This window comes from Palaemon carinicauda, chromosome 10 (genome assembly GCF_036898095.1).
Source record: "Palaemon carinicauda isolate YSFRI2023 chromosome 10, ASM3689809v2, whole genome shotgun sequence".
In the NCBI taxonomy this organism is placed as follows: Eukaryota; Metazoa; Arthropoda; class Malacostraca; order Decapoda; family Palaemonidae; genus Palaemon; species Palaemon carinicauda.
This window is the reverse complement of record NC_090734.1, coordinates 129,255,765-129,283,404: the sequence shown is the minus strand read 5'-3', so window position 1 is coordinate 129,283,404 and position 27,640 is coordinate 129,255,765. Positions and strand designations below refer to the sequence as shown.

Sequence of the window (27,640 nt, the reverse complement as noted above, 5' to 3'; positions counted from 1 at the left end):
ATTTTAATCATATTCAATTTGTATTAAAAGAAATTGGTGATATCAAGATGTTATTTCATTAATATGAAGAACGTACTGTAACCTTTTATATCACTTATTTCTTGTGGCCATCGCAGACTTTTTTTTTTTTTTTCCATGGGATTGTCTATATTAAAGTTGAGTTCATGTTTCAATTTTTTTATCTAAACTAGGATGCACTTCATTATGTTTTTATTTTATTTTTTTTTTTTGTAGCCTCAAAAAGACATTTAAGACATTTAACAAGCCTTATTGTAATGAAAAATAATTTTTTAGAAATAATTTTAAACTGAATCCGCTGAAAATCCTAGAGTGCAGTTCTCACTCTCGTCCATGTGCAAGAACTGGTTTACCTCCGGCAGCTCTTATAGTTCGTGGAGCCACTATCGAAGATATTTCTCGACCCTGAACCTGCAAGAGACGATAGGATATGAAATACGTTCTGGGATAAACTGTCCAATGTATCGTATGTTGATTAAGAAGTGGTAAATGGAAATTGAATGTTCAAATACGGCAGAAAGATTTATGACGTGGACAGATATATAATTTTGTGGTGGTTTTGCTGGTTTGATCATGTAAGAAAATGGAGAAACGAACGTTTGTGGAAAGTGTATGTAAAATGGAGGCTTTTGTGGTGGTTTTTGGTGGTTTGATCATGTGAGAAAAACGGAAAGGAAATGTTTGTGGAAAGTGCATGTAAAATGAAGGGTTTTGAAGGTGAAGTTTTCTCATATGAGACATATTTCTTTAGAGCAAGAAAATATGTATGTACAGAAGGACCTTGTTATATCAGAATTATAATTACATAACTAGGAATGCAGAATTATGGGCAGGGAATATCTTAACAATAACAAGTACTTGTATCATAGAATTACATGTTTGTCATAACTATTTGCCAAGATGTAGCACTTACGGTGAATTTCCGTTAAGCTTTTATGCTTTAAAGTATAATTACCACATTACTGTTTACCCAAAGAGGAGAATGGCTTGTATAATGATATTAACCCTTTTACTCACAGGCCATTTGGAACTTTCCAGCCTTTAACCCCCAGGGGTTATTTTTTTTTCAAGCACATTTTGCAGTATATTTTTTAAAAATTGCTCTAACAGCCTTAATTTTCATCATAGAGAGGTCAGGTTGGTCTCATTCTATTGGAAAATGCCTAAAGTTTCTCAAAAAATTATCAAAATTATGAAAAAAAAAATGTAAATAGCAGTTTTTTGCAAGGACGTACCGGTACGTCCATGGGGGTAAAGGGATGAGTTTTGTGAAACACCAATACGTCCTTTGGGGGTAAAAGGGTTAATGTATTATTTTTTTGCTGAAAAATGTGAATCATATCGTATCAGTACATATGTAAATAGGAATTACTTAAATCTCAGAAAGAGATAAGACAGTTTAGCTGTTGGGTATTCTGCTAATACTGTACTGTAGTACTGTATGTACACACTTTCTGTATCCAGTAGCTGTACTGTATATCTCGGTGAAATGTCTATATCTTTAAATCTTTTGCTTCAGTGGATATATAGACTGCTGACGTACTGTTACAGTGAAGTGAAATATGTATAGTGCAGCATTTTTCCCTATTGGAGCCCCTGGGCTTATAGCATCTTGCTTTTCCAATTAGGGTTGTAGCTTGGATAGTAATAATAAAAAGGGATTTATATTTAGAGCACGCATTTTTGTACAATTTGATTTTTGCAAGTGACTGGAGTATCATATTTCTACTTTATATTTTTGCACGACTGACTTTTGGTTTGTGTAAGTGACTTGATTATCTTTTCTTTGTTTTTATGGTATCAGGAAAAGGAATCGGGCTTTCGTGTCTTATAGTTTTGCCTATTAATTATTCAAGATTAAGTTTAATGTTTGGCAAATATTAAATTGTTTAAGTGTATAAAACTTCAAGTGAATGAATTAATTTTGAATAAATTATAAGTTGCTATGAAAACCTTACGGTGAGGAAAGTCCTTCTGTATCCATTCTGAATTAACAAGATCCATCTGCATGTATGTGGGCTTGTGTAGTCTCAAGTCTTCAACAATGTAGCAACCTCAGGAGGGATTAACTTTATTTTCCTTAAAGTTGATGGGAAATTATTTCCATGAAAGGATTATTTTCATTATTTTCTCTAATAAAGTGATCAAATTTTGCAATCCTGGTTAATTAAGCCGAAGAGGGAAGGAATTTTCCTCCAAACTCCAGTTTGTATTTTTTAATTACTTGTTACTTTTGTGATTGTGAGTAAAACAGAATTTGAATGAATGTGGGAATTAACTGGCTAACTTGAAGGCAACTAAAGGATTGGTAAGATAAGTTTGACCGAGTATCTTGAAAAGAATCTTGCAAAAACTTAACAACTAACTTGACGGATTCTAAAGAGCTGCCAAACCCTAACCAATTTGATATTATTATTATCGTTACTAGCTAAGCTACAACCTTAATTTGAAAATCAGGCGGCTATAAGCCGAAGGGCTCCATCAGGGAAAATAGTCCAGTGTAGAAAGGAAATAAGGGCTCCAATGGGGAAAATGGTCCAGTGAAGAAAGGAAGTAAGGGCTCCAACAGGGAAAAGGGTCCAGTGAAGAAAGGAAATAAGGGCTCCAACAGGGAAAAGGGTCCAGTGAAGAAAGGAAATAAGGGCTCCAATGGGGAAAATGGTCCAGTGAAGAAAGGAAGTAAGGGCTCCAATAGGGAAAATAGTCCAGTGAAGAAAGGAAATAAGGGCTCCAACAGGGAAAATGGTCCAGTGAAGAAAGGAAATAAGGGCTCCAACAGGGAAAATGGTCCAGTGAAGAAAGGAAATAAGGGCTCCAAAAAGGGAAAATGGTCCAGTGAAGAAAAGAAATAAGGGCTCCAACTGGGAAAAGGGCCCAGTGAAGAAAGGAAATAAGGGCTCCAACAAGGAAAACAGTCCATTGAAGAAAGGAAATAAGGGCTCCAACAGGGAAAATGGTCCAGTGAAGAAAGGAAATAAGGGCTCCAACGGAAAATGGTCCAATGAAGAAAAGAAATAAAGGCTCTAGCTGGGAAAATGGTCCAGTGTAGAAAAGAAATAAGGGCTCCAACAGGGAAAATGGTCCAGTGAAGAAAGGAAATAAGGGCCCCTACAGGGAAAATGTTCCAGTGTACAAAAGAAATAAGGGCTCCAACTGGGAAAATGGTCCAGTGTAGAAAAGAAATAAGGACTCCAACAGGGTAAAGGGTCCAGTGAAGAAAGGAAATAAGGGGCTCCAACAGGGAAAAGGGTCCAGCAAAGAAAGGAAATAAGAAAATAAAATATTGTGCCTAAGTGTACCCTCAAGCAAGATAATGTAAAAGACTTGCAAGAACTTTTAATCAACTAACTTGGTGGAGGTAACTGATGATTAAAGTGTGCAGCCTTTTCCGTAGCCCTTTCAGCCTCGCGTCCGTTGTCCCTCGGACGAGGAGGTGAGTCCCTCGCCGAGCCAGACTAACCAGCTCTTGCCCGGTACGTCTGCTTCCTGCAGCATCGCCCCTCGTTGGATGGAAATGCTCAACCTTTTAAGTAGATGTATTGCTATTGATTAATTAACGTAAAATTAGTGGAATAAAGACTAATCATTCATTAGAAAGATACTGCAGGTAAAGTTTAATATATTTCTCATTTGAAATATATCTTGACGAGTTTCTTTATAAAACTGTTCATGATGACATACGTATATAGTTAAAAGTATTTATGTATAAGTATAATTTATTGAAAGAAAGCCTTCTTTACTGTGTTTTACATCTGATTTTCATGAAGTTGCCTGTATTATCAAGATATGTAATGATAAAGTAACCTTCAAGATTTTGAACCCCCAAATTCTAAATTGGGAAAACTGTATAATCATGCCATTGTATATGCTTTTAATTTTAAGTTTTACTCACTTCTTTGCATTGTTTCATATACAAAGGCTGAATGTTCATGTAAATAGGCATCCTTACTTGTTCACTGTATGGGGAGTGCTGAAATAATGTTAAGTTGTTTTGGTTTTGTTTTAGAATCTTACCAGTGTTATAGCATTACAGAGAAAGTCTGTTGAAACCTGAAATCATTAAACATTTTTCATGGTTACCCCATTGTGTTCAACATCAAGATTATCCTTTTGCTATTTTTTATAGTTCTATAGTTTGCTGTTTTTCTTGTGCTTTTTTCTTTATTTCCTAATTTATTCCTTCTTTAGTCATAGCTTCTTTCCCCATTTGGGGTCATAGGACTTTTAGCACTCTGATATTCAAACTAGGGTTGCTGGTTGGTTTATAAAGTAGAACTAAATGCTATTTAGTTCTTATTGAGAATTCTTTAGAGTGGTTTTAAAAGTTACCTATTCTATGCAGTGACTTCCATATAGAGGTGCAACTGTTTACATTATGCCTAAGAACACTACACTGCGCGAAACCTTCGTTTCAGCAACATTTTAGCTTTTAGACAACACATTTCTACTTCAATTCTCATCAATTACTATTGTTTATCTCAAACTTGGAGTTATCTGGCTTCTTTAACTTGACCTTGTTCCAATTTATATTACTTTATATAGCTCATTTACTTATTATTTGTGGAAAACAAATCCTTCTAGCAAGTCCCGTGAGTAGAAGAGTTAGTCTTTGGCCTAATAAATCTTCTTTGCAGCGATGGATTGGAAAAGGCACGATGACTTAGCACTGTAACAACAGTCAACAATGCACATTGTCTACTGGAAATATTGCAGTTATGGAATGAGTTTGTGTGATACAATTTAATAAAGTCAATAGGCTCCTCACTCAATATTCGGGTAACGTGTAGTTCAATGTAAGTGTATTCTGAAAATTTTACTTTTGAATACTAATCTATTTGAAAGTAGTTTCTTCCATGTAATAATTGGTTGTAAATCATTAATTTTCAGCAATTTTTTCCTGCGTTAATGACCTTCTTAACTGTGCTCTTCATTAATTTTGCTGTGATTATCGTTAGGCAGTGAAGTAAGATTTGAGAAAAACTTCTCGGAAAAAATTGCCGTTGCTTTTAAATTGTGATGCATATCATGCTGTTGCATCTGGCTGTCTTAGTGTTCACTTTGATGAACAGTGATAGATAAAGTATAGACTCTTTATCCCTTACAGGACCTTATCTTTTAATAGTTCTTCTTTTTCAAAGTAAATAGCTTTCCATAAAGGAGAAAAATCATTCACCAGTTGAGCAACAAATATGTACAGTATTGCATTTTGAGGTAGTGGTGTTACCTACCGAGTGGAGAAGGGATGCTTCAAGCTCATCGTATTTGTTGCCCGGAAGTGCTTATACCGTAGTTCAAGTTGTTGAGGCATAATGGAGTCATCAATGACTTTCCCTTTGTTGGCTGCTTCATAGATTTCACTGATAAAATTCTGCTTACCATTTATTTGACATAAGGATGGGGGAAATTTTTTGTGGGAACCTCCTGGAAGTATATCTTGTTTCCCTGTCTAGTCTTAAGGGATAATATAAAGTGTCCTGTCAACAACAGCAGAGACATTAAGCTCCGTGAACAATGTTCTTTATATTTTGTCAAAAATTCTTTCGACTCTTTGTGTAATAGTGCCATCGATGCACCTCGGTATAATGTAGGCATTAACAAAAGGATTTTAGTGTCCCCTCTACCCGTACCTCCACTTACTTCGACGTTACCCTTATTCTCAATTTCTTTCTTGCTGTCCAACCTCATTTAGCTTGTGGTGGCCGATGTGGTAATGTCCCTGACTGGTGAACGCCTGACTGGAGTTCGAGTCCCGCTCAAACTCGTTAGTTTCTTTGGTCGCTGTAATCTCACCATCCTTGTGAGCTAAGGATGGAGGGTTTGGGGAAGCCTGTTGGTCAGTCTGCTGAGTCATCAGCATCCATTGCCTGGCCCTCCTTTGTCTTAGCTTGGGTGGAGTGGGTGCTGATCATATGTATACTGTATATGGTCAGCCTCTAGGGCACTGTCCTGCTTGCTAGGGCAGTGTCACTGTCCTTGGCCCCTACCATTCATGAGCGTCCTTTCAACCTTTAAACTTCTTGGTGTAACTGTGAATTTTCCCCTCGTTCCACCCCAATACTAAATGGTCTCCATAGGCTCATTGCTTGGCCATACCATACACCCATCTTTTCAAAAGGCTATCTATAGCCTATCTGTTTTTATTTGATTTGTGTCTTGGAAATAATACAAAAATGTCAAAGCAGTTAATAGCTTTGGTGGAAAATTAAATTTTATATCGCTAATAACTATGAAATTTAATATACTGTATAAATTACTACTACTATTTATGTAAAACTATTTTTGAGGTATTATTACCGTAGCAGCAAGGGCATTAAGTTGACTCAGTCTCACTTGAATACTTGCATCCTGTTGGAGTGCGGTTGCCAGAGCTGCTAAATCTCTTACTGGCCGTGTCTCTGGGGTCTCCACCTCGACCTCCCCCCTTGTCTCGCCGCCAACCTCCCAAACTTGGGCCCGAGACACCTGGGGGATAAACAAATTATGTTAGAAAACAAAGACAATTGGAAAGAGAAAGTTTATAGATTTCCAAGTGATCTTTTTTTATGATGCCTTATAAATTATTTTATTTGTACAGTATTTTAAGCAGAATATCCATACCAATTGTATTGAGTGAATTTGCAATGATAAACTTTACTATTGTGGTACAATATATATTTTAATCAATATAAAACTGGACATTGCAACTGCAGTTATTGATTAATTGAAAACATTTTTGTTCCGGCGCAAATACAAACCCTCCGCTATTTTTAGGAGTATTACTTTCGGCGTAGCTGGAAGTAAGACCCCTATAAATAGCTCTAGGTTTGTATGCTAGGAAAAATACAGATTACTTCCAAATTTATCATATTTGAGTCGTTACCTCTTCTAAGAAACGAGTAATGGCAGCGTTTCTCCTTCTAGCTGAATGCAATGATCTGTGAGCTTCCAGAGACCTGAGGAGCTCCGTCTCCTTGTCCAGGAGGGCGACTAGAGCTCTCCTTCTGGCTTTCCCTGACAGAGTGGCGTTGATTTGAGAAACCTGCTTCTTCCTCCAGTTCTCCAGTCGGGAATATAGTTCGGCCATGGGAACGGCTCCTCGCCAGCCCTAAACGAAGGATGATTGGCAATTATACTATACGTCATTCGAGAAGTAAGACTATAATGGTCCCTGTGTTTTTGTTGGTGTAAGTATTGTAGCTTCTTTCCACCTTGTGTTTTAAGGAGTGGTATTTTCCATTTTTAGTTCTAAGTAGTTCCCAACTTCCTTACGTGTGAATGATGAATATTTTTTGGGTGTACATATGAAGGAGTGAAATCGAATAAAAGATTCAAAACTAGGATACTAATGATTGGTATGTATTTGTTATTGATTTCTCAAGCATAATTTTGAATAAAAACCTTCTTAATTCTATTTTAACCATTTTTCTGTAAATAGTAGGATTCGGCAATCTTTGAAGCATAACTTATATTCATTAGTGGGACTTTTAGACTATACTATTGAAAGAATATTCCTTTGAAAGTAGTACGTACTAAAGTAAATTACAATGAGCCTGCCTCTGAGAGTCAATGATAGATAACCGCTTTTGTTCTTGAGTTGATGACCTACCTTTTGTTGCCCCATGAGAGTAAGTACTATCAGTTCACATCACATTATACACTGTATACATTATTTAAGGGTCTTTGCAGCTTTCCTTTAAAGGTTTAAAGACCGCTCATGAATGGCAGAGGGAAGGGACAGTGGCCTTGCCCTATCAAGCAGGACAATGCCCTAGAGACTGACCATATGTACATATGATCAGCGCTCAAGCCCCTTCTCCACCTAAGGTGGGACCAAGGAGGGCCAGGGAATGGCTGCTGATGACAATGATGGTAAGGTTGTAGTGACCAAAGGAATTAACGAGTTTGAGCGGGACTCAAACCCCAGTCTTGCAATGACCAGTCAGGGACATTACCAAATAGGCCACCGCAACTGCACATGATTTTTATTCTACATTACCTCTGTTCCTCCTTCCTTCCTTCTTGCGATCCAACCTTTTCTAACTATTACTACATAGTGTAACTGCTGGGTTCCCCTACCAATTGCGCTTGAGTGCTAAATGACCTCACAGGGCTTAGCATTGGGCTATAAAGGCCATATTTGTAAATGCAATTCATCCTACCTTTTGTGGTTGACTGCTGCTTTGGTCGGTGGACAGCCGAGAGGATTCAGAGGTCGAGGAAGACATGTCACTCCCATCAGTTGGTTTTGTTTGTGGCTGTGGCCTTTCCTGAAGTAAATTTAAAAAGTTATTCAAAGGATACTATTTGTGGTTGAAATATTGTTTTCATAAGTACAGTAGGCATCTGTTTAAATGATTCATGTGAAATGTATTCTAAATTGGTTAGAAATGGTTCAATTTATGACTAGGAGAGGACTTCAAAATCTCGGATTGTAAACATATACATTTAAGTACACTATAGAGATTTAGTGCTTTAATCACCTTTGAGATAAGCTCTACTTGTAATCTAACAGCTTCAAATCAGAGAATGTAATTCTGATTGGATACGTTGTACCTACCTTTCGTAGTTTTTTAACTTTACGACGAGCCAGCCACCCACGAACCATTCTTTGCAAGAGCAAAACCTGAGGACAGAATTATACAGGTATAACTATTGCCATACTGTATGAGGTGTTATCTAAAAGAATTAGGCTGTAGATTATGTATGCTTTGTAAGTATAGTGAAGGTATTACACATTTCATATCGGTAAATCAGATCTCGGAACATGTTTATAGAATATTCATGTATGAATAGGAAATCCTCAATTTTAGATAACCCTGCACAAAACATGAAAGTCATTTCTGATATCAGATTTTTCATTCAGTAAGTGTACCTGTCACTCCGATCGAAGCAAACATATTATAGTAAAAGCTACTTATTACACAGAGAGAGTAAAGTGTTTGCTATGATAGGGCTTGAAATGAGTGAGTGGTTTCCACTGGAAGTTACGTTGAGACCAGGATGTGCCCTATGGCCATAGTTGTTCCATTGTACGTTGATGGGAAGTGCAAGAGAGGTGAAAGCTCGAGTGCTTGGTTGAGGATTGTAACTGATAGGTGAGAGTAATCATGATTGGGCGGTGAATCAGTTGTAGTCTGTAGATGATACTGTAGTGGTTGCAGGTTAGAAGGAGAAGCTGTGTCGATTAGTGACAGTTTGGAAGGGTATGTGAGAGAAGGAAGTTCCAAGTATAATCTTGGTAAGAGTAAGGTACACACCTTGCACAAGAAATGAGCAAGGTGCCAGATTGAATACCATGTTGAATGGAGAGATACTCGAGGAATTAGATCAATTTAAGTACTTGGTTCTGTTCTTGCTCCAAATGGTGGAATGGAAACATGTACGACAAGAGTGAATGAAGGGTGTAAAATGTTGGGGATGGTGAAGAAAGTTGTAAAGAATAGAGGGCTGTGAATTAATGTAATGAGAGTTCTGTATGAGAAAGTGATTGTACCAACTGTGATGTATGGATTTGAATTGGGGGGGGGGGAATGAAAGTGACTGGAAGACAGAAATTGAATGTATTCAAGATAAAATGTCTGAGGAGCATGGTTTATGAATCTCGGTTAGAGAGCGTTAGGAATGAAGTATTAATTGAGAACGGTTGTGATGAATGAATTAGCCGCTAGAGTGGATATGTATGTGTTGAGTTGGTTTTATCATGTAGAGAGGATGGAAAATAGTTGTCTGCTGATGGTGATGAATACAATATTCGATGGGAGAAGTGCAAGATGTACACTTAGGTTTGGATGGATGGATGGAGTGAGGAAAGCCTTAAGTGACAAGATGATAGATGTAAGAGAGATAAGCAATAGATGAGTCAACTTATGAAGCTTTATTTTTGGTGAAAAATGGGAGGGTAGACTGTGGCACCTTCACAGTACCAACTAAACTCGGCTGGGCCTCTTGTCAGGCAAGGAGGAACAAATGATTTCCATAATCAGGCAGTTGATTCAGTGGAGCTTCAGGCATTCAATCTTGTAGTGGATGGTTTTATGTTGAACAGGCTGACATAAGTTTATCTTACTAGGTTGTATATGACATTTCTATTTTAACGTTGTTTCCGATCTTAAGGTATTTTATACCTGATTCGTTATTTTTCATATAGTTTATTAATTTCCTCATTTCTTTTCCTGATTGGGCTATTTTAATATGTTGAAGCCATTTGGCTTATAAAATAATAGTTTTTCAACCTAGGTTGTTGCCTAGATATTAATATAATAATTATAATAATAGTTACTGCTGTCTTTACTTCAAGAGTAGGGCGTAAATGAAATGGAAAACTATTTTAGTTACACCCTAATTAAATTGAAGAAAACGAACCAATTCATAGAAAACTACAAATAAATGAAGGTAGACTTATTCATTACCTTCATTCTAATATTGGTTTCCATTCCCTCTTCAACCCTATTTCTCTTTCAACAATCCTATGCATTAGAAAGAATAAAAATAGCTACCAAGTGACAGTTTTACTCCTTTAATAGTCACTTACCATATTTATGACTCCAAAATTGGAAAATATAAGGAGTTTCTTAGAAAGAGTAGAAATGTCTACCAAGGGACAGTTTTACTCCTATCATAGCTAGTTACAATATTTAGGATTCCAAAATAGGCAAAATATGAGGTTCTTACCCTCTCAATGTCGTATCTGAAGCTCGATGAATATTCCATTGGAACAATAAAGGTGGATTCAGGTGACAGGATCATTGGGTGGAAGTAGGTCGTTTGTGTGGAAGCGTTTCGATTTGTTTGAGTGCTGCATGAGCGGGTTTTAACCGTCTGAGTCCCTCTCGTTACCTGAGCTGATAAGAAAGTTTTCTGGTCTTATATTCATTGAAGGAAATGTACATGAATAATTAAAGGTATTATATATCATTATGAGAATGAGCCCATTCTAATGAAATCCATAATAAGTATATAGGTCATATATTTTTCATAAGTTGTATATGATTATATTATACTGTTAGTTTTCTGGTCTTATATTCATTGGAGGATATGTACATGAACATTTAAAGGTAATATATTTCATTTTGAGAATAGGCCCATTCTAAAATTCATAAGCATATAGGTAGTATATTTTTACATAAGATGTATATGATTATATTATACTGTTATATGAAATGAATATACTGATATGACATTTGCTATGATATATGTCATATTTTCCTGTGTTTATTGCCTTCCAGTTATTAACTGATATCTCCAAAAGCCTTTGATACGACAAAACTGGATATGATTGAATTAATATTGTAATGTCACAATTAAAACTGAAAATTTTACATAAAGTTGGTGATTCCATAATTGAACATAGAATTTTTTATCACATGCATAGAGGTGCAGTAAACAAATCGCCTCTTGTTTATCTAAGGAAATTTCTCAACTAAAAGCAGAACTTAGTGGCTAAATGGCACGGTCACTGTCATACAAGCATCTTGGACTAGGGTTCTATTCCTGGCTGGTCAGATGCTATTGTCTTTGAATAGTTTCGCCTCGAGAGACTGATCCCGAGGTCGGTAAGAGAATCTAGACATTACTGTATCAAAATATATATGTTTTTTTTTTTTAAATATATGAAATAGATTCTAGCAAAGTATATCTTTTCAGAAAACACAAAAAAGACGTTCTGTCTTTGAGTGGTTTCGCCTCGAGACTCTGATCCCAAGATCGGTAAGAGAATCCAGACATTAAAGTATTAAAATATATGCTTATTTGAACTATATGAAATAGATTCTAGCAAAGTATTTCTTTTCAGAAAACAACAAAAGGTCCCTTGGTACATACTTGGTCTGGTTTTTGGTGGAGGGAATGTCTGGCAGGCAGCGTTATGAAAATGAATCCCCGAAATCCTGTGTTTGAAACCCCCTAGCCATGGTTTCTTGAAGCTGCTCCACTCGACCTCCACCACGACTTCTCGTTCCCCACCATCGCCTGAGAGAAAAGGTGAGAAGACTTATATAGTACAGGTTAGCACGATTTGATATTCTTGAAGAGTAGGATTATTATTATTATTATTATTATTATTATTATTATTATTATTATTTGGCTAGCCCCCAAAATTGGGGGACGTGCCTTGGTATATGTATGTATGTATGTATGTATGTATGTATGTATTATTATTATTATTATTATTATTATTATTATTATTATTATTATTATTATTATTATTATTATTATTATTATTACTACTATTATTATTACTACTACTACTACTTGCTAAGCTACAACCCTAGTTGGAAAAGCAGGATACTATAAGCCCAGGGGCCCAACAAGGAAAATGATTATTATCATTACTTACTATGCTACAACCCTAGTTGGAAAAGCAGGATGCTATAAGCCCAGGGGCCCCAACAGGATGAATAGCTCAGTGAGGAAAGGAAACAAGGAATATAGAATATTTTAAGAACAGTAACAGCATTAAGATAAATATTTCCTATATAAACTATAAAAACTTTAACAAAACAAGAGGAAGAGAAATTAAATAGAATAGTGTGACTCCGAATTCTGGGGAATTTTGACCCCGAATTCTGGGGAATTTTGACCCCGAATTCTGGGGAATTTTGACCACGAATTCTGGGGGAATTTTGACCCCTAATTCTGTGGAATTTTGACCACAAATTCTGGGGAATTTTGACCCGAATGCTGGGGAATTTTGACCACGAATTCTGGGGAATTTTAAGATAAATATTTCCTATAAAAACTATAAAACCTTTAACAAAACAAGAGGAACAGAAATTAAATAGAATAGTGTGCTCGAGTATACCCTCAAGCAAGAGAACTCTAACCCAAGGTAGTGGAAGATCATGATACCAAGTTAAGTACTGCCCCCCCCCCCCCCTGCATTTGCGATGCTCATTTCAGTTAAGGGATTATGAAACTAGTCCTTCCAGCTCAGTAAGAGATAAGTTTGACTCATTAGGCTGTTGAATCTCCAAACCTTTTATAATAAAAACACGTTACTTTATTGTTATTTCTGATTTATGTGTTCCATGACTTTCCCTCACAATAATGAACTATGAACCCCTCCTTTTAGTTTTGCGTCCTTTTTACTTTGAGAAATTTATTTATTAAAAAAAAAACACTTTACTACAAAGATACAATGATATTTGATATAAAAAGAGCTTAATTTATTTACAGACTCACTACATAACCCCAGACGACTGATCTGATAATGAATTGCTAGGTAAGTTTTTTTTTTTTTTTTTTTCTTAACACAAGTCTACGCATACTGGCAAACCAAAGGCACTATTAAATACAAATACTCAACTTACATAGTAAAAAACGCACCATCTTTTACCGTGTAAGTTGAGTAATAGCATTTCATAATGCCTTTGTTTTGCCAGTATGTGTAGATTTGTGTTGAAATAAAAAAAAACATGCCTAGCATTTTACCACCAAATCAGTCTTGTGTGGTAATGTAGTGAGTCTGTAACTAAATTAAAAATTTTTATTGCCAATAAGTGTGTGTGTGTGTGTGTGTGTGTGTGTGTAGATTTCTATTAAAATAACAAAACCTAGCTTGCATTTTATCACCAGATCAATCTTGTGTGGTAATGTAGCGAGTCTGTCACCAAATTAAGCCCCTTTATATTAAATCATTGTATCTTTGTAGTGAAGTGTGTTTTTAGTAAATCAAGCCCTTTTTATATTAAATTTCATTGTACCCTTGTAGTGAAGTGTTTTATAAATGACTAAATTCGTAATCTTTGATATTGAACTTTTGGCCAAAAGAAATAATAAATAAACTATCAAGAGGCTCCCGCCAGTTCTCCTTTACTATCCTATATTGGCTGCCATTAAGTACGAAGGCCATACAAGTTTATCAAAGACAGCTTAATTCAAATCAACCACGACCACAAACACAATATAAAACCCAGTAAAATATCAATTACTATTTGTTCAAAATATAATTGACGAAAGGACTGTGTAATGTTGATTTTGAATACATATATTTGCTCCAAAAGCTTATGACCCAAAGACTAATTGTAAGACCAAGTCAGTCTATATTCATTATATTCCCGACAGTCTTTTTTGTGTTATTTTGAATACTACTAAAATTAATATTTCGTGTTTACTTTCTAAGAATATTGACTTTAGGGTAAGCACATCTTTCGTATTCTGTTCTCTAAAAGGTCTAAGATGGGAATTTAGACAATCTTATAGAAACAAATTCTCGACATAATTATATCCAAACACTTTCCTACGGTACAATGACTCTTCCCCACAGACAAAAACCACCCTTACCATCGGTGACGATAACGGTGATGACGTCTGGAGTCGGAATGGGTGACGTAATCGGAGCAATGAGGGTGAGCGGGTTGGAACGGGGTCGCTTTGACGACACGGCCACTTGAACAGTTTCGTTGGCTTCAACTCCTGAATCCCTCAAGTTGGATCCCTCCTCCAGGACACAACCACGTAAAGTGAGCTGAGAAGAAGACCCGAAAAACAGATATTATAGCCAAACATCTCTGAGATTCGTAGGTTTCTTCAGTCGGCAATGTATCGAAAATAACTTCATAAGGAACAAGGTAATGATATGGATATTAATTTGACTATTTTCAAAACTATTCATTTAATGATTCCGAGTTATCAATGCTTCCTTCCTTGCAGTATTTAAGTTGTTTTGTTTATACATAAACCTCTGGACATGTCAAACTTGAACCAAAATATTTTCCTTGAATATTATTAATTAATTAACACCCTAAGAACGTAGTTAAGATGAAATGTATCGGAAAAATTAGCCCCAGTACCAAATTTTGTAAACAAATAGTCTAGTAAGAACGTTGACTCGACTGGGGGTGATAGGGTTATTTGACTGAGGGATAGGATTACTTGACTGAGGGTAATAGGGTTGCTAGATTGGAGTGATAGGGTTACTTGACTGAGGGTGATAGGGTTGCTAGATTGGAGTGATAGGGTTACTTGATTGAGGGTGATAGGGTTGCTAGATTGGAGTGATAGGGTTACTTGACTGAGGGTAATAGGGTTGCTAGATTGGAGTGATAGGGTTACTTGACTGAGGGTGATAGGGTTATTTGACTGAGGGTGATATAGTTACTAGACGGAGAGTGATAGTTACTCGACTGAGGGTGATAGTGGATTCAGTAACATGGCCTCTGAACGGATTGTTAACTTACTGTTGTATCCAGTTTTCTAACATTCTAACGAGTGAGCTTTAAATTAACTATACCTCTTTTAATGTGTTACCTTAGGTCTTTTATATTTAATTCAGTTACATTTAAAACATGAACTATAAGATAACATCCATTTTTTTGCCCCTTGAGGCTAGAGGTGATAAATTATTTACTAGTAGAATAAAAAATAATGTTGTCATTATGTATTACACTTTTAAAGACACAAGCAAAGTATAAATATTAGATTCTGCAGAAAATTTTGTTGTTTCAGGAAGGAATGAAAATAGAAATAGGCTTATTTCAGATGATTAGGTATTTAAACTTCAAAAACAGTCTGAAGAACTTTCTTACCTCGAGAAATTGCGCTGGAACTTGCGTTGCATTGCTGAGCTCTGTCCTCAACAGCCTCAAGCTCTGGTGCAGAGGCCAAGCTTTGGTAATGACGCCCAGATTACCTTCTAGAACGAGCTTCACTGTGGCCACTGCGCCCCCACTTCCAGGCCACCACCCCTGTTAAGGTTGCATGGAAAAGATAAATAATGCATTGATGTTATTAGACTAGAGCTTTTTGGATACGTAGTCTGAAGGCATAGTCCCTTGGACCACTCTATGCACTACAGAAAAAGTAACCCAGCATTCCATTTGCCTTTAGCTCCCCACTTTTTAGTCTTCAATTTTACCTCTGTACATATATAGTCTGAACACATAGCTCTCTAGGGCCCTCTAGGTACTGCAGAAGAGTACATATATAGTCTGAACACATAGCTCCCTAGGCACTACAGAAGAGGTAACCCAGCATTCCATTTGCCTTTAGCTCCCAACTTTTTCGACTTCAATTTTACATCTGTACATACATAGTCTGAACACATAGCTCCCTAGGCACTACAGAAGAGGTAACCCAGCATTCCATTTGCCTTTAGCTCCCCACATTTTAGTCTTCAAATCTTACCTCTGTACATACATAGTCTGAACACATAGCTCTCAAGGCCCTTCTAGGCACTACAGAAGAAGTAACCCAGCATTCCATTTTGTCCTTAGCTCCCCACATTTTAGTCTTCAATTTTACCTCTGTACATACGTAGTCTGAACACATAGCTCTCTAAGCACTACAGAAGAGGTAACCCAGCATTCCATTTGCCTTTAGCTCCCCACTTTTTAGTCTTCAATTTTACCTCTGTACATACATGGTCTGAACACATAGCTCCCTAGGCCACTTTAGGCACTACAGAAGAGGTACCCCAGCATTCCATTTGCCTTTAGCTCCCCACATTTTAGTCTTCAATTTGACCTCTGTACATATAAAGTCTGAACACATAGCTCCCTTGACCACTTTAGGCACTACAGAAGAGGTAACCCAGCATTCCATTTGCCTTTAGCTCCCCACATTTTAGTCTTCAATTTTACCTCTATACATATATAGTCTGAACACATATCTCCCTAGGGCCCTCTAGGCATTACAGTAGAAGTAACCCAGCATTCCATTTGCCTTTAGCTCCCCACTTTTTAGTCTTCAATTTTACCTCTGTACATATATAGTCTGAACACATAGCTCCCTAGGCCACTCTAGGCACTACAGAAGAGGTAACCCAGCATTCCATTTGCCTTTAGCTCCCAACTTTTTAGTCTTCAATTTTACCTCTGTACGTACATAGTCTGAACACATAGCTCCCTAGCCACTACAGAAGAAGTAACCCAGCATTCCATTTGCCTTTAGCTCCCCACTTTTTAGTCTTCAATTTTACCTCTGTACATATATAGTCTGAACACATAGCTCTCTAGGCCCCTCTAGGCACTACAGAAGAGGTAACCCAGAATTCCATTTGCCTTTAGCTCCCCACATTTAGTCTTCAATTTTACCTCTGTACATATATAGTCTGAACACATAGCTCCCTGGGCCCCTCTAGGCACTACAGAAGAGGCACCCCAGCATCCATTTTGTCCTTAGCTTTCTTCGATTTTTAAGTCTATAATTTGACCTCCATTCGTACATAGTGTGAAGACATAGGCCCTTCACTTTTTAAATAAGGAAAACTGTATAAATGTAACGTATTTGATTGAACTGAAAATCAATGATCCGATATATGTTTTAATCAACAGTATACAACCTTTGGTGGATAGTATCCATTGGTGTTTTTTTTTTTCTTTTTGCGAAATATGAAATCGAGAAAGAAAAGGCTTCAAAATTATTCAGGTGTATTATTATTATTATTATTATTATTATTATTATTATTATTATTATTATTATTATTATTATTACTAGAGATTTTTTTTAAAAGAATGAATGAGCTGGCTGTTGTCATTATTGTAAAAATTATTGACGAGCATGTTAAAGTTTGGCAAGTTTTAATTAACTTTCTAATTGTGAGAGGTTTCACTCCTTATATTTGAAGGAGAGAGAGAGAGAGAGAGAGAGAGAGAGAGAGAGAGAGAGAGCTAATTAATTTTTCATTCGTTTGAGGGTTGACTCCTTATATTTGAAGCAGGACCTGGTATGAAGGAGAGAGAGAGAGAGAGAGAGAGAGAGAGAGAGAGAGAGAGAGAGAGAGTTGTAGGCATGTTTTGGTTCTGGATAAACTATCAGTAAAGAAAAGACCAAAAGAACTAACAAAGAAACCATTGGAAACGAATGTAAATTGCAAGAAAGATGGAATAGCATTTGTAGAATTATCCAAAGTAATAAACAAACTAAAAACCCAAGACATTCGGAAACACAATTTGACCAAAAGTCAGGAAACACTAGAATTTGTAGGATCGTGAATTTTAACTTACATGGAGTTTTATGTTTGAATATTTTATTGATTGTTATAATGAATGCAAATATCGTAACAATATCTTATTTTAACTTTTTTATTTGCTGTAGGTATTACAGTGTAATACCCTAATTAGTTTTTTTTAGCATAAGGTTCAAGATATTCATCACAACAATTGGGATAAATCTATGGATATTGAAATAAAGACTTATTATTATTATTATTATTATTATTATTATTATTATTATTATTATTATTATGATTATTATTATTATTATTATCCTACAAGAAATAGTAGATAATTTTCATTGTAACTATATGAGGTTGATTATAATGTAAATGTAAATCTATTTGTAAAAATTCTTAAACAGCTCAACATAGAATCGATCAACGAAAGTAGGAACTAGCCTCTATCCATAAAGTAGGAACTAGCCTCTATCCATAGAGTAGGAACTAGCCTCTATTCGTAAAGTGAGAACTATTCCTTTTCCGTAAAGTAGGAACTAGCCTATGTCCGTAAAGTAGGAACTAGCCTCTTAATTCACCATACCCTTTATTTTGCAGGACCATGTGACAATGAAAGGAAATGAATTTCAGTAACGTGAATAGAATCTCCAAATAATGCCTTCTATGCCAAGACTGTAGGATAATTCCACCTAAATTGCAACAGACACTCCCCGTTTCGAAATAGCAACAACATCCAAGATTGGAGGTAAGTCTGGATGTCTCTCTTGGGGAATCTTCACACAAATTACAAACCTTCCAAGTTACGTTTTTTTACTACATTTTCTTGCTAAGCTTATGGACAGGCTCGGTTTCTCTTGTATAGATACAAATTACCCTAAATTTTGTATAGCTATTGACTGTCGCAATTTATTCATATATACTGTTTATCGCAATTTATTCATAGATACTGTTTATCGCAATTTATTTATAGATACTGATTGTCGCAATTTATTCATAGATACTGGTTGTCGCAATTTATTCATAGATACTGGTTATCACAATTTATGAATAGATACTGGTTATCACAAATTATTCACAGATACTGGTTGTCGCAATTTATTCATAAATACTGTTTATCGGAAATTATTCATGTATACTGGTTATCTCAAATTATCCATAGCTACTGTTTATCACAAATTATTCATAGATACTGGTTATCACAAATTATTCATGTATACTGGTTATCGCAAATTATTCATAGATACTGTTTATCGCAATTTATTCATAGGTACTGGTTGTCGCAATTTATTCATAGATACTGTTTATCGGAAATTATTCATAGATACAGGTTATCTCAAATTATTCATAGATACAGGTTGTCGCAAATTATTTATAGATACTGGTTGTTGCAATTTATTCACAAATACTGGCTGTTGTAAATTATTCATAGATTCTTGTTTTCGCAAATTATTCATGGATACTGGTTATCGCAATTTATTCATGGATACTGGTTACCCCAGTTGCCTCTATAAGTAACGATTGACACAAATATTTTCATTGTTACTTCCTGTGACATCATGTCTCAATCCTATAGTGAGCGTGTGTCATTAATGCCTCCCTCAAGGTTGGCAGTAAACATTAAAGGGTTTTAAAGGTTTTAAAGGCCGCTCATGAATAGCAGAGGAAAGGGACAGTGACATTGCCCTATCAAGCAGGATAATACCCTAGAGACTGACCATATTACATATGATCAACGCCCAAAACCCCTCCCCCACACAAGCTAGGACCAAGGAGGGCCAGGCAATGGCTGCTGATGACTCAGTATGTAGACGTATAGGCTCCCCAAAATCCTCCATCCTTAGCTCACAAGGACGGTGAGGTTGCAGCCACCAAATGAACTAACGAGTTTGAGCTGGACTGGAACCCCAGTCTTGCAATTACCAGGCAAGGACGCTCCCCTTCAATTCCTAGCCGTAGCAACTTTCTAGACTTCTACAAACCACTTTTAACTTTTTATTCCATGATGCAACAGCAGACTTTTTTCCTTTGCATTTACCCTTGGGCTATAAATGTCTTTAACTCTCCCTAGCCCCACTTGTTTACATCTCCTATTTGCCTCTTAAGAATGCTTCCCTATCTTACTTGTATGACATTATTATTACAGTCCCGTTTTTGAAAAATCTCTGACAATGTCTTTTTTTTTTTTTTTTTTTTCTTTTTGCGTGTGTTCAACCACTTTACTATAATCGTGGACATGTCAGTTTGTTATTACCAAAACGGACCATTCTAATTGACATATATCCAGGTAACAGCCGCTGATATTTATGTGACCTGATTGGTAACGTCTCTGCCTGGTGTTTGCCAGACGGGGGTTCGAGTCCCTCTCTGACTCGTTAGTGCCTTTAGCGTCTGCAACCTTACCATCCTTGTGAGCTAAGATTTGGGGGGGGGGTTTGGAAGAGCCTATAGGTCTATCTGCTGAGTCATCAGCAGCCATTGCCTGGCCCTCCCTGGTCCTAGCTTGGATGGAGAGGGGGCTTGGGCGCTGATCATTATATATGGTCAGTCTCTAGGTCATTGTCCTGCTTGCTAGGGCAATGTCACTGTCCCTTGCCTCTGCCATTCATGAGCGACCATTAAACCTTTATGTTTAAAGATTTGGTTGGGGTAAAATACTTATGGTTGAAATTGGAAATACGCGAATGTAAGACCACGCAAATCTTCGACATTTTCGCGAACTTTCATGCCAGTAAAGTTAAATGATACCGCAGTATATCCCGTCAGAGGAATGCTGAAAATGAAAGTGCAAGTGACGAGTGTCAGGTACGATTGGAAATCGTTGTGGTAATAGATTTTGGTAGTCGCTTCCACAGTTGCGGATATGGATTCTGTTAGGAAGCAATTGGATTATGTTATTTACTCGTAGGGCACCAAGAATCAGTAAACATCATTTACTCGTAAGGTACCAAGAATCATTAAACATCATTTACTCGTAAGGTACCAAGAATCATTAAACATCATTTACTCGTAAGGTACCAAGAGTCATTAAACATCATTTACTCGTAAGGTACCAAGAGTCATTAAACATCATTCACTCGTAAGGTACCAAGAGTCATTAAACATCATTCACTCGTAAGGTACCAAGAGTCATTAAACATCATTTACTCGTAAGGTACCAAGAGCCATTAAACATCATTTACTCGTAAGGTACCAAGAATCAGTAAACATCATTTACTCGTAAGGTACCAAGAATCAGTAAACATCATTTACTCGTAAGGTACCAAGAATCAGTAAACATCATTTACTCGCAAGGTAATAAGAATCAGTAACCCTTATTACCTCAGCCAACGAAGTTGGAAGGGAGTTATGTTTTACCCCCTATGTGTGTGTTTATTTGCGTGAACAGCTTTCTGACCACAATTTTAATCGTAGAGTAATGAAACCTGCTGGTATCAATTCCTATGTAAAAAGCTAAAAATTATTAAATTTTGGAAGGTCAATTATTTACTCGTAAGGTACCAAGAATCAGTAACCATTATTACATCCGCCAACGAAGTTGGAAGGTTATGTTTTACCCTTATGTTTGTGTTTATTTGTGTGAACAGCTTTCTGGCCACAATTTTAATCGTAGAGTAATGAAACCAGCATGGATCAGCTGTTATGTAAAAAGCTGGAAATTTTGGAAGGTCAAATTCAAAGGTCAAGGTCACGGTCAAGCAAAATGTCCAATTCACGTAATCAACCATAAGTTTGGACATCGTTGTCACAGAGACTTTAAACTTGGTTCATATTTGAGTATATGAACCATAATTACCTCCGTCAACGAAGTTGGAAGGGGGTTATGTGTGTTTATTTGTGTGAACAGCTTTCTGGCCCCAATTTTAATCGTAGAGTAATGGAACTTGCAAGGATTAACTGTTATGTAAAAAGCTGGAAATTATTAAATTTTGGAAGGTCAATTATTTACTCGTAAGGTACCAAGAATCAGTAACCATTATTACCTCCGCCAACGAAGTTGGAAGGGGGTTATGTTTTACCCTCCGTGTGTGTGTTTATTTGTGTGAACAGCTTTCTGGTCACAATTTTAATCGTAAGGTAATGAAACCAGCATGGATTAGCTGTTATGTATAAAGCTGGAATATATTAAATTTTGGAAGGTCAAGGTCAAAGGTCAAGGTCACGGTCAAGCAAAATGTCCAATTCACGTAATCAACCATAAGTTTAGACATCGTTGTCACAGAGACTTCAAACTTGGTTCATATTTGAGTCTATGAAAATCCACGTCAATTAATACATGTTAAGGTCAAAGGTCAAGGTTGAGAAAAAGGTCAAGAAATAATCTGCCTCGGCGGAGGTCTGCGCTCTACTGAGGGTACCAAGAACCAGGAAATATCTTGTTATTCTGAACATCACCAAGAAAGACTTTAACCAAATGGTAATATATTAATTGATGGATGTTCATATTTTTTGGAATGAGATATCAAGAGATTTTACATAAAAATACTTTCATTGTATAGTATTTTTCCTTCGATTTTTACTTCAAGCTCCCTTTACTTACCAAAGGCATTCTTAAGTAACGATAATGTTATTGAACTATTTCTTAAGATCTTTTGATGTTTAGATGTGTTATTCTCGCGTGATTGGAGCACTTAAGAGATAATGATTATTCTAAATATAATAGATTATAAGTTTGGACGTAGCGACTCAGATAATGGATTAAACATAGAAATGTGTAAAGGTTTATAGGATTTACCTCGTGTTAAAATTCCCAAGGATAACTGTTTATTATTATTATTATTATTATTATTATTATTATTATTATTATTATTATTATTATTATTATTATTATTATTATTATTATTAGCTAAGCTACAACCCTAGTTGGAAAAGCCAGATACTATGAGCTCAAGGGCTCCAACAGGGAAAAATAGCCTACCGAGGAAAGGAAATAAGGAAATGAATAGAATATATGAGAAATAATTAACAATTGATCACCCAGAGAGGATAGGAAATAAGGAAAAAAATAAAATAAATAATTACCAATTGATAAAATATTTAAAAAACTGTAACATCAAAACAGATATTTCATATATAAACTATAAAAAAGACTTCTGTCAGCCTGTTCAACATAAAAACATTTGCCGCAAGTTTGAACTTTTGAAGTTCTACCGACTTAACTACCCGTATTGAAATTTTTATACAACTTATGATAACAAATCCATATCAAATACATCTTAATAACATTCATATTTCTAATAGCCAAGCCTTCTCCATCACGAGGCTCAATACTAGAAGTTTTATTCCAGCTGTGACCAAGTTGTGGAATGATCTTCCTAATCGGGTGGTTGAATCAGTAGGACTTCAAAAGTTCAAAGTTGGAGCAAATGCTTTTTTGTTGACCAGGCGGACATGAGTCTTTTTATAGTTTATTTATGACATATTTGTTTTTGATGTTGTTAATAGTTTATATATGACATGTCTGTTTTGACGTTGTTACTTATTTTAGAATGATTTATTGTTAATTTGTTCTCTTCATTTATTTTTTTCCTTATTTCCTTTCCTCACTGGGCTATTTTTCCCTGTTGGAGCCCCTGGGCTTATAGCATCTTGCTTTTCCAACTAGGGTTGTAGCTTGGATAATAATAATAATAATAATAATAATAATAATAATAATAATAATAATAATATCGAATTACAGATGTTGTATATTTATTGAACGATTCATGATAAGAGCAAATCGATTCAAGAGAACCATTTACGAAACGAACTGCGAAAACAGAACCAAATTCGTGTTTGGCAATTCAGTGTTCTCAAGGCCAAAAGCAAGAGCGTTTTCATTTGATTATCATTCGTTGGATTTCATAATTTAAAGCACTTTGCCCCTGAGGAACCTTAACCCTTAAGGGACAGAATTCATCAAGTCAAGCTGATCTCCCAGGAGAGAGTTCTTAATTCATTGATACCTATTTTCAACCTTAACCCTTAAGGGACAGAATTCATCAAGTCAAGCTGATCTCCCAGGAGAGAGAGCTTAATTCATTGATACCTATTTTCAACCTTAACCCTTAAGGGACAGAATTCATCAAGTCAAGCTGATCTCCCAGGAGAGAGTTCTTAATTCATTGATACCTATTTTCAACCTTAACCCTTAAGGGACAGAATTCATCAAGTCAAGCTGATCTCCCAGGAGAGAGTTCTTAATTCATTGATACCTATTTTCAACCTTAACCCTTAAGGGACAGAATTCATCAAGTCAAGCTGATCTCCCAGGAGAGAGTTCTTAATTCATTGATACCTATTTTCAACCTTAACCCTTAAGGGACAGAATTCATCAAGTCAAGCTGATCTCCCAGGAGAGAGATCTTAATTCATTGATACCTATTTTCAACCTTAACCCTTAAGGGACAGAATTCATCAAGTCAAGCTGATCTCCCAGGAGAGAGATTTTAATTCATTGATACCTATTTTCAACCTTAACCCTTAAGGGACAGAATTCATCAAGTCAAGCTGATCTCCCAGGAGAGAGATCTTAATGCATTGATACCTATTTTCAACCTTAACCCTTAAGGGACAGAATTCATCAAGTCAAGCTGATCTCCCAGGAGAAAGTTCTTAATGCATTGATACCTATTTTCAACCTTAACCCTTAAGGGACAGAATTCATCAAGTCAAGCTGATCTCCCAGGAGAGAGTTCTTAATGCATTGATACCTATTTTCAACCTTAACCCTTAAGGGACAGAATTCATCAAGTCAGGCTGATCTCCCAGGAGAGAGTTCTTAATGCATTGATACCTATTTTCAACCTTAACCCTTAAGGGACAGAATTCATCAAGTCAGGCTGATCTCCCAGGAGAGAGTTCTTAATGCATTGATACCTATTTTCAACCTTAACCCTTAAGGGACAGAATTCATCAAGTCAGGCTGATCTCCCAGGAGAGAGAGCTTAATTCATTGATACCTATTTTCAACCTTAACCCTTAAGGGACAGAATTCATCAAGTCAGGCTGATCTCCCAGGAGAGAGATCTTAATGCATTGATACCTATTTTCAACCTTAACCCTTAAGGGACAGAATTCATCAAGTCAAGCTGATCTCCCAGGAGAGAGTTCTTAATTCATTGATACCTACGGGTATACACAGAAGCTTAGATAGTTACTGAAAGCTTTATTTTCTAAGCTTAAAAGTGTTCAGTGAATAAGAACAAGTTGTCCCAGATTTGTAATATTTGTTTTTATTTCTGAAAAGACCGTTACTTCTGTATTTTATTATTATTATTATTATTATTATTATTATTATTATTATTATTATTATTATTATTATTATTATTATTGTTGTTATTATTGCTTGACGGGATGAGGATGATTGTTTTTAGTTGATTAGCTCCATTTAAAAGAAAAGAATATGAATGTTATGTGGAAGGGTTGATGATTGCAGGTGATACAAAACTGATTGGGGATAGTGAAGAGAAACGGCTTCGACTAGTGAAAGATTTGATGTGGTGCTTATTTGAATGAAGATGTTTGTTAGTTAATTTGTTCCATTTTAGGAAAAAGTGGACTATGGTGATATGTGAAATGGTTTATGATTGCAGGTGATACAAACCTGGTTGGAGATAGTGAAGAGAAACTGCATAAACAACTGAAAGATTTAAGTTTTGCTTATCAGAAGGAAGATAATTATTGCTAGTTGACTAGCTCTACTTTAGAAAATAAAAAGTGGACTATGGATGGTTTGTGGAGTAGTTGATGATTGCAGGTGGTACAAAACCGAATGGGGGTCGTGAAGATAAATTGCTTAAATTAGTGAAATATTTTTAGATTGTTTGCAAGAGGAGAAAGTCATGAGAAAATGTAAACAAGATTAAGGTTTCGTCGGTTACTGGAAACATGGATAATGGAGGAGTAAATATTCATATGGAAGATGATAGAGTATAAGTGATTGGTACATATAGGATATAGGTCTCTAAGAAGAAGAAGAAGAAGAAGAAGAAGGTCTTTAGGAGTAAATATGATGAATTATAGTAGGATGAAAGAGGATGTAACTAAAATAATAAGAGAAACAAGGAAGACCTTTCAGACATTTTGGCTGTGTAAGAAAAACAGCTGATGGTAGAAAGATTGTATTGAAAAATTACATGGAAAGCAAAAAGAACTAGAGGGGCACTCAGTAAAGTGTAATAATTCCCGTGGATTTTCATACACTCACATATGAACCAAGTTTGAAGTTTCTGTGACAACGATGTCCAAACTTATGGCTGATTACGTGGAATAGACATTTTGCTTGGCCGCGACCTTGATCTTGCTTTCCTTAAAGTATATATATATATATATATATATACATATATATATATATATATATATATATGTATATATACATATATATATACAGTATACATATATACATATATATATATAAATATATATATATATATATATATATAAATATATATATATACAGTATACATATATACATATATATATATAAATATATAAATATATATACATATATATATATATATATATATATGTATATATACATATATATATACAGTATACATATATACATATATATATATAAATATATATATATATATATATATATATAAATATATATATATACAGTATACATATATACATATATATATATAAATATATAAATATATATATATATATATATATAAATATATATATATATATATATATATTTATATATATATATAAATATTTATATATATATATATATATATATTTATATATATATATATATATATATATTTATATATATATATATATATATATTTATATATATATATATATATATATTTATATATATATATATATATATATATATTTATATATATATATATATATATATTTATATATATATATATATATATATATATATATATATATATAAATATATATATTTATATATATATGTTTATATATATATGTATATATATATATAAATATATATATATATATATATATATATTTATATATATATATATATATATATATTTATATATATATATATATATATACATTTATACATATATATATATATATATATATTTATATATATATATATATATATATACATACATACATACATATATATAGCAAAGATTATTTTATTGGAAATCAAGACTTTAATGGAAAATATTAAGTAAAATAGCACAAAATGTTTTAAAAATTCATAGATTGGGGAATGTGTTAAACATTGCCTATCAAAATAACCTTTTCTCTTATAGAAATTATATCCTCATAAAACAAGAACAAGAACGTTCATCTCACCTCTTCTTCTTCGTATCTTCCATCGTCCTGCAAGACACCATTGATTTCCCCATACGTCGCAACGTCTCCTCCCCACACACGTCCGTCTTCCCCTTCTTCATAATCATTCCGTCGAAAGTCCCCCTGCAACTGCTGTCTACCGCTTCCCGTCTCTCTCACCGGACGGTACCCGTCCTCTACTTCGTCCTCTACTTCGTCCTGTTCGAGATCCGTGAAAATAACGGCCTCGTCCGATCTAGGATGATCTGCATTGTGGCCGACAGTGGTCTTAGATCCGTCCGAATCGGCGTTGATTTTTTCGTTTGCGTCGGCCGTGTTGTTATCGCTACTGCCTTCGTGGTCTAGGGAGGGAGTCATAACACTTTGCTATGTCCTGGATCATTACGTTGCTTGTTTGTTTATTGGTGATAATCGCTTAGTTATATCATGCTAGACGAGTTTGTCGCAGCTCGATTTGATGTAACGCGCCTACGAGTC

The 27,640-nt window shown here is 35.3% G+C and overlaps 1 protein-coding gene and 1 long non-coding RNA gene across 2 annotated transcripts; one reads left to right on the top strand and one right to left on the bottom strand.

The window, feature by feature from the left end:
- Window positions 1–213: 213 nt before the first annotated feature.
- On the bottom strand, window positions 214–27,640 carry LOC137648481 (IQ motif and ubiquitin-like domain-containing protein). Its single transcript, XM_068381399.1, has 11 exons — window positions 27,164–27,640; window positions 15,522–15,680; window positions 14,278–14,461; window positions 11,818–11,964; window positions 10,669–10,838; window positions 8,555–8,620; window positions 8,157–8,264; window positions 6,878–7,102; window positions 6,313–6,480; window positions 3,368–3,541; window positions 214–429 (listed from the first exon to the last, which is right to left on the bottom strand). Exons 1-11 carry the CDS (start codon window positions 27,518–27,520, stop codon window positions 340–342), a joined length of 1,848 nt encoding a protein of 615 aa, XP_068237500.1. The 5' UTR covers window positions 27,521–27,640; the 3' UTR covers window positions 214–339.
- On the top strand, window positions 11,837–18,619 carry LOC137648482 (uncharacterized). Its single transcript, XR_011045635.1, has 3 exons — window positions 11,837–11,976; window positions 14,261–14,564; window positions 18,485–18,619. It is a non-coding gene; the product is annotated as an uncharacterized lncRNA (long non-coding RNA).

Coding starts and splice junctions, on each gene's coding strand:
- LOC137648481 (XM_068381399.1), bottom strand. CDS start 27,520: ATGACTCCCTCCCTAGACCACGAAGGCAGTAGCGATAACAACACGGCC. Junction 14,462..15,521: donor TTCCAGCGCAATTTCTCGAG/GTAAGAAAGTTC, acceptor TCTTCTTCTCAG/CTCACTTTACGTGGTTGTGT. Junction 11,965..14,277: donor CACCGTTATCGTCACCGATG/GTAAGGGTGGTT, acceptor CTTTTCTCTCAG/GCGATGGTGGGGAACGAGAA.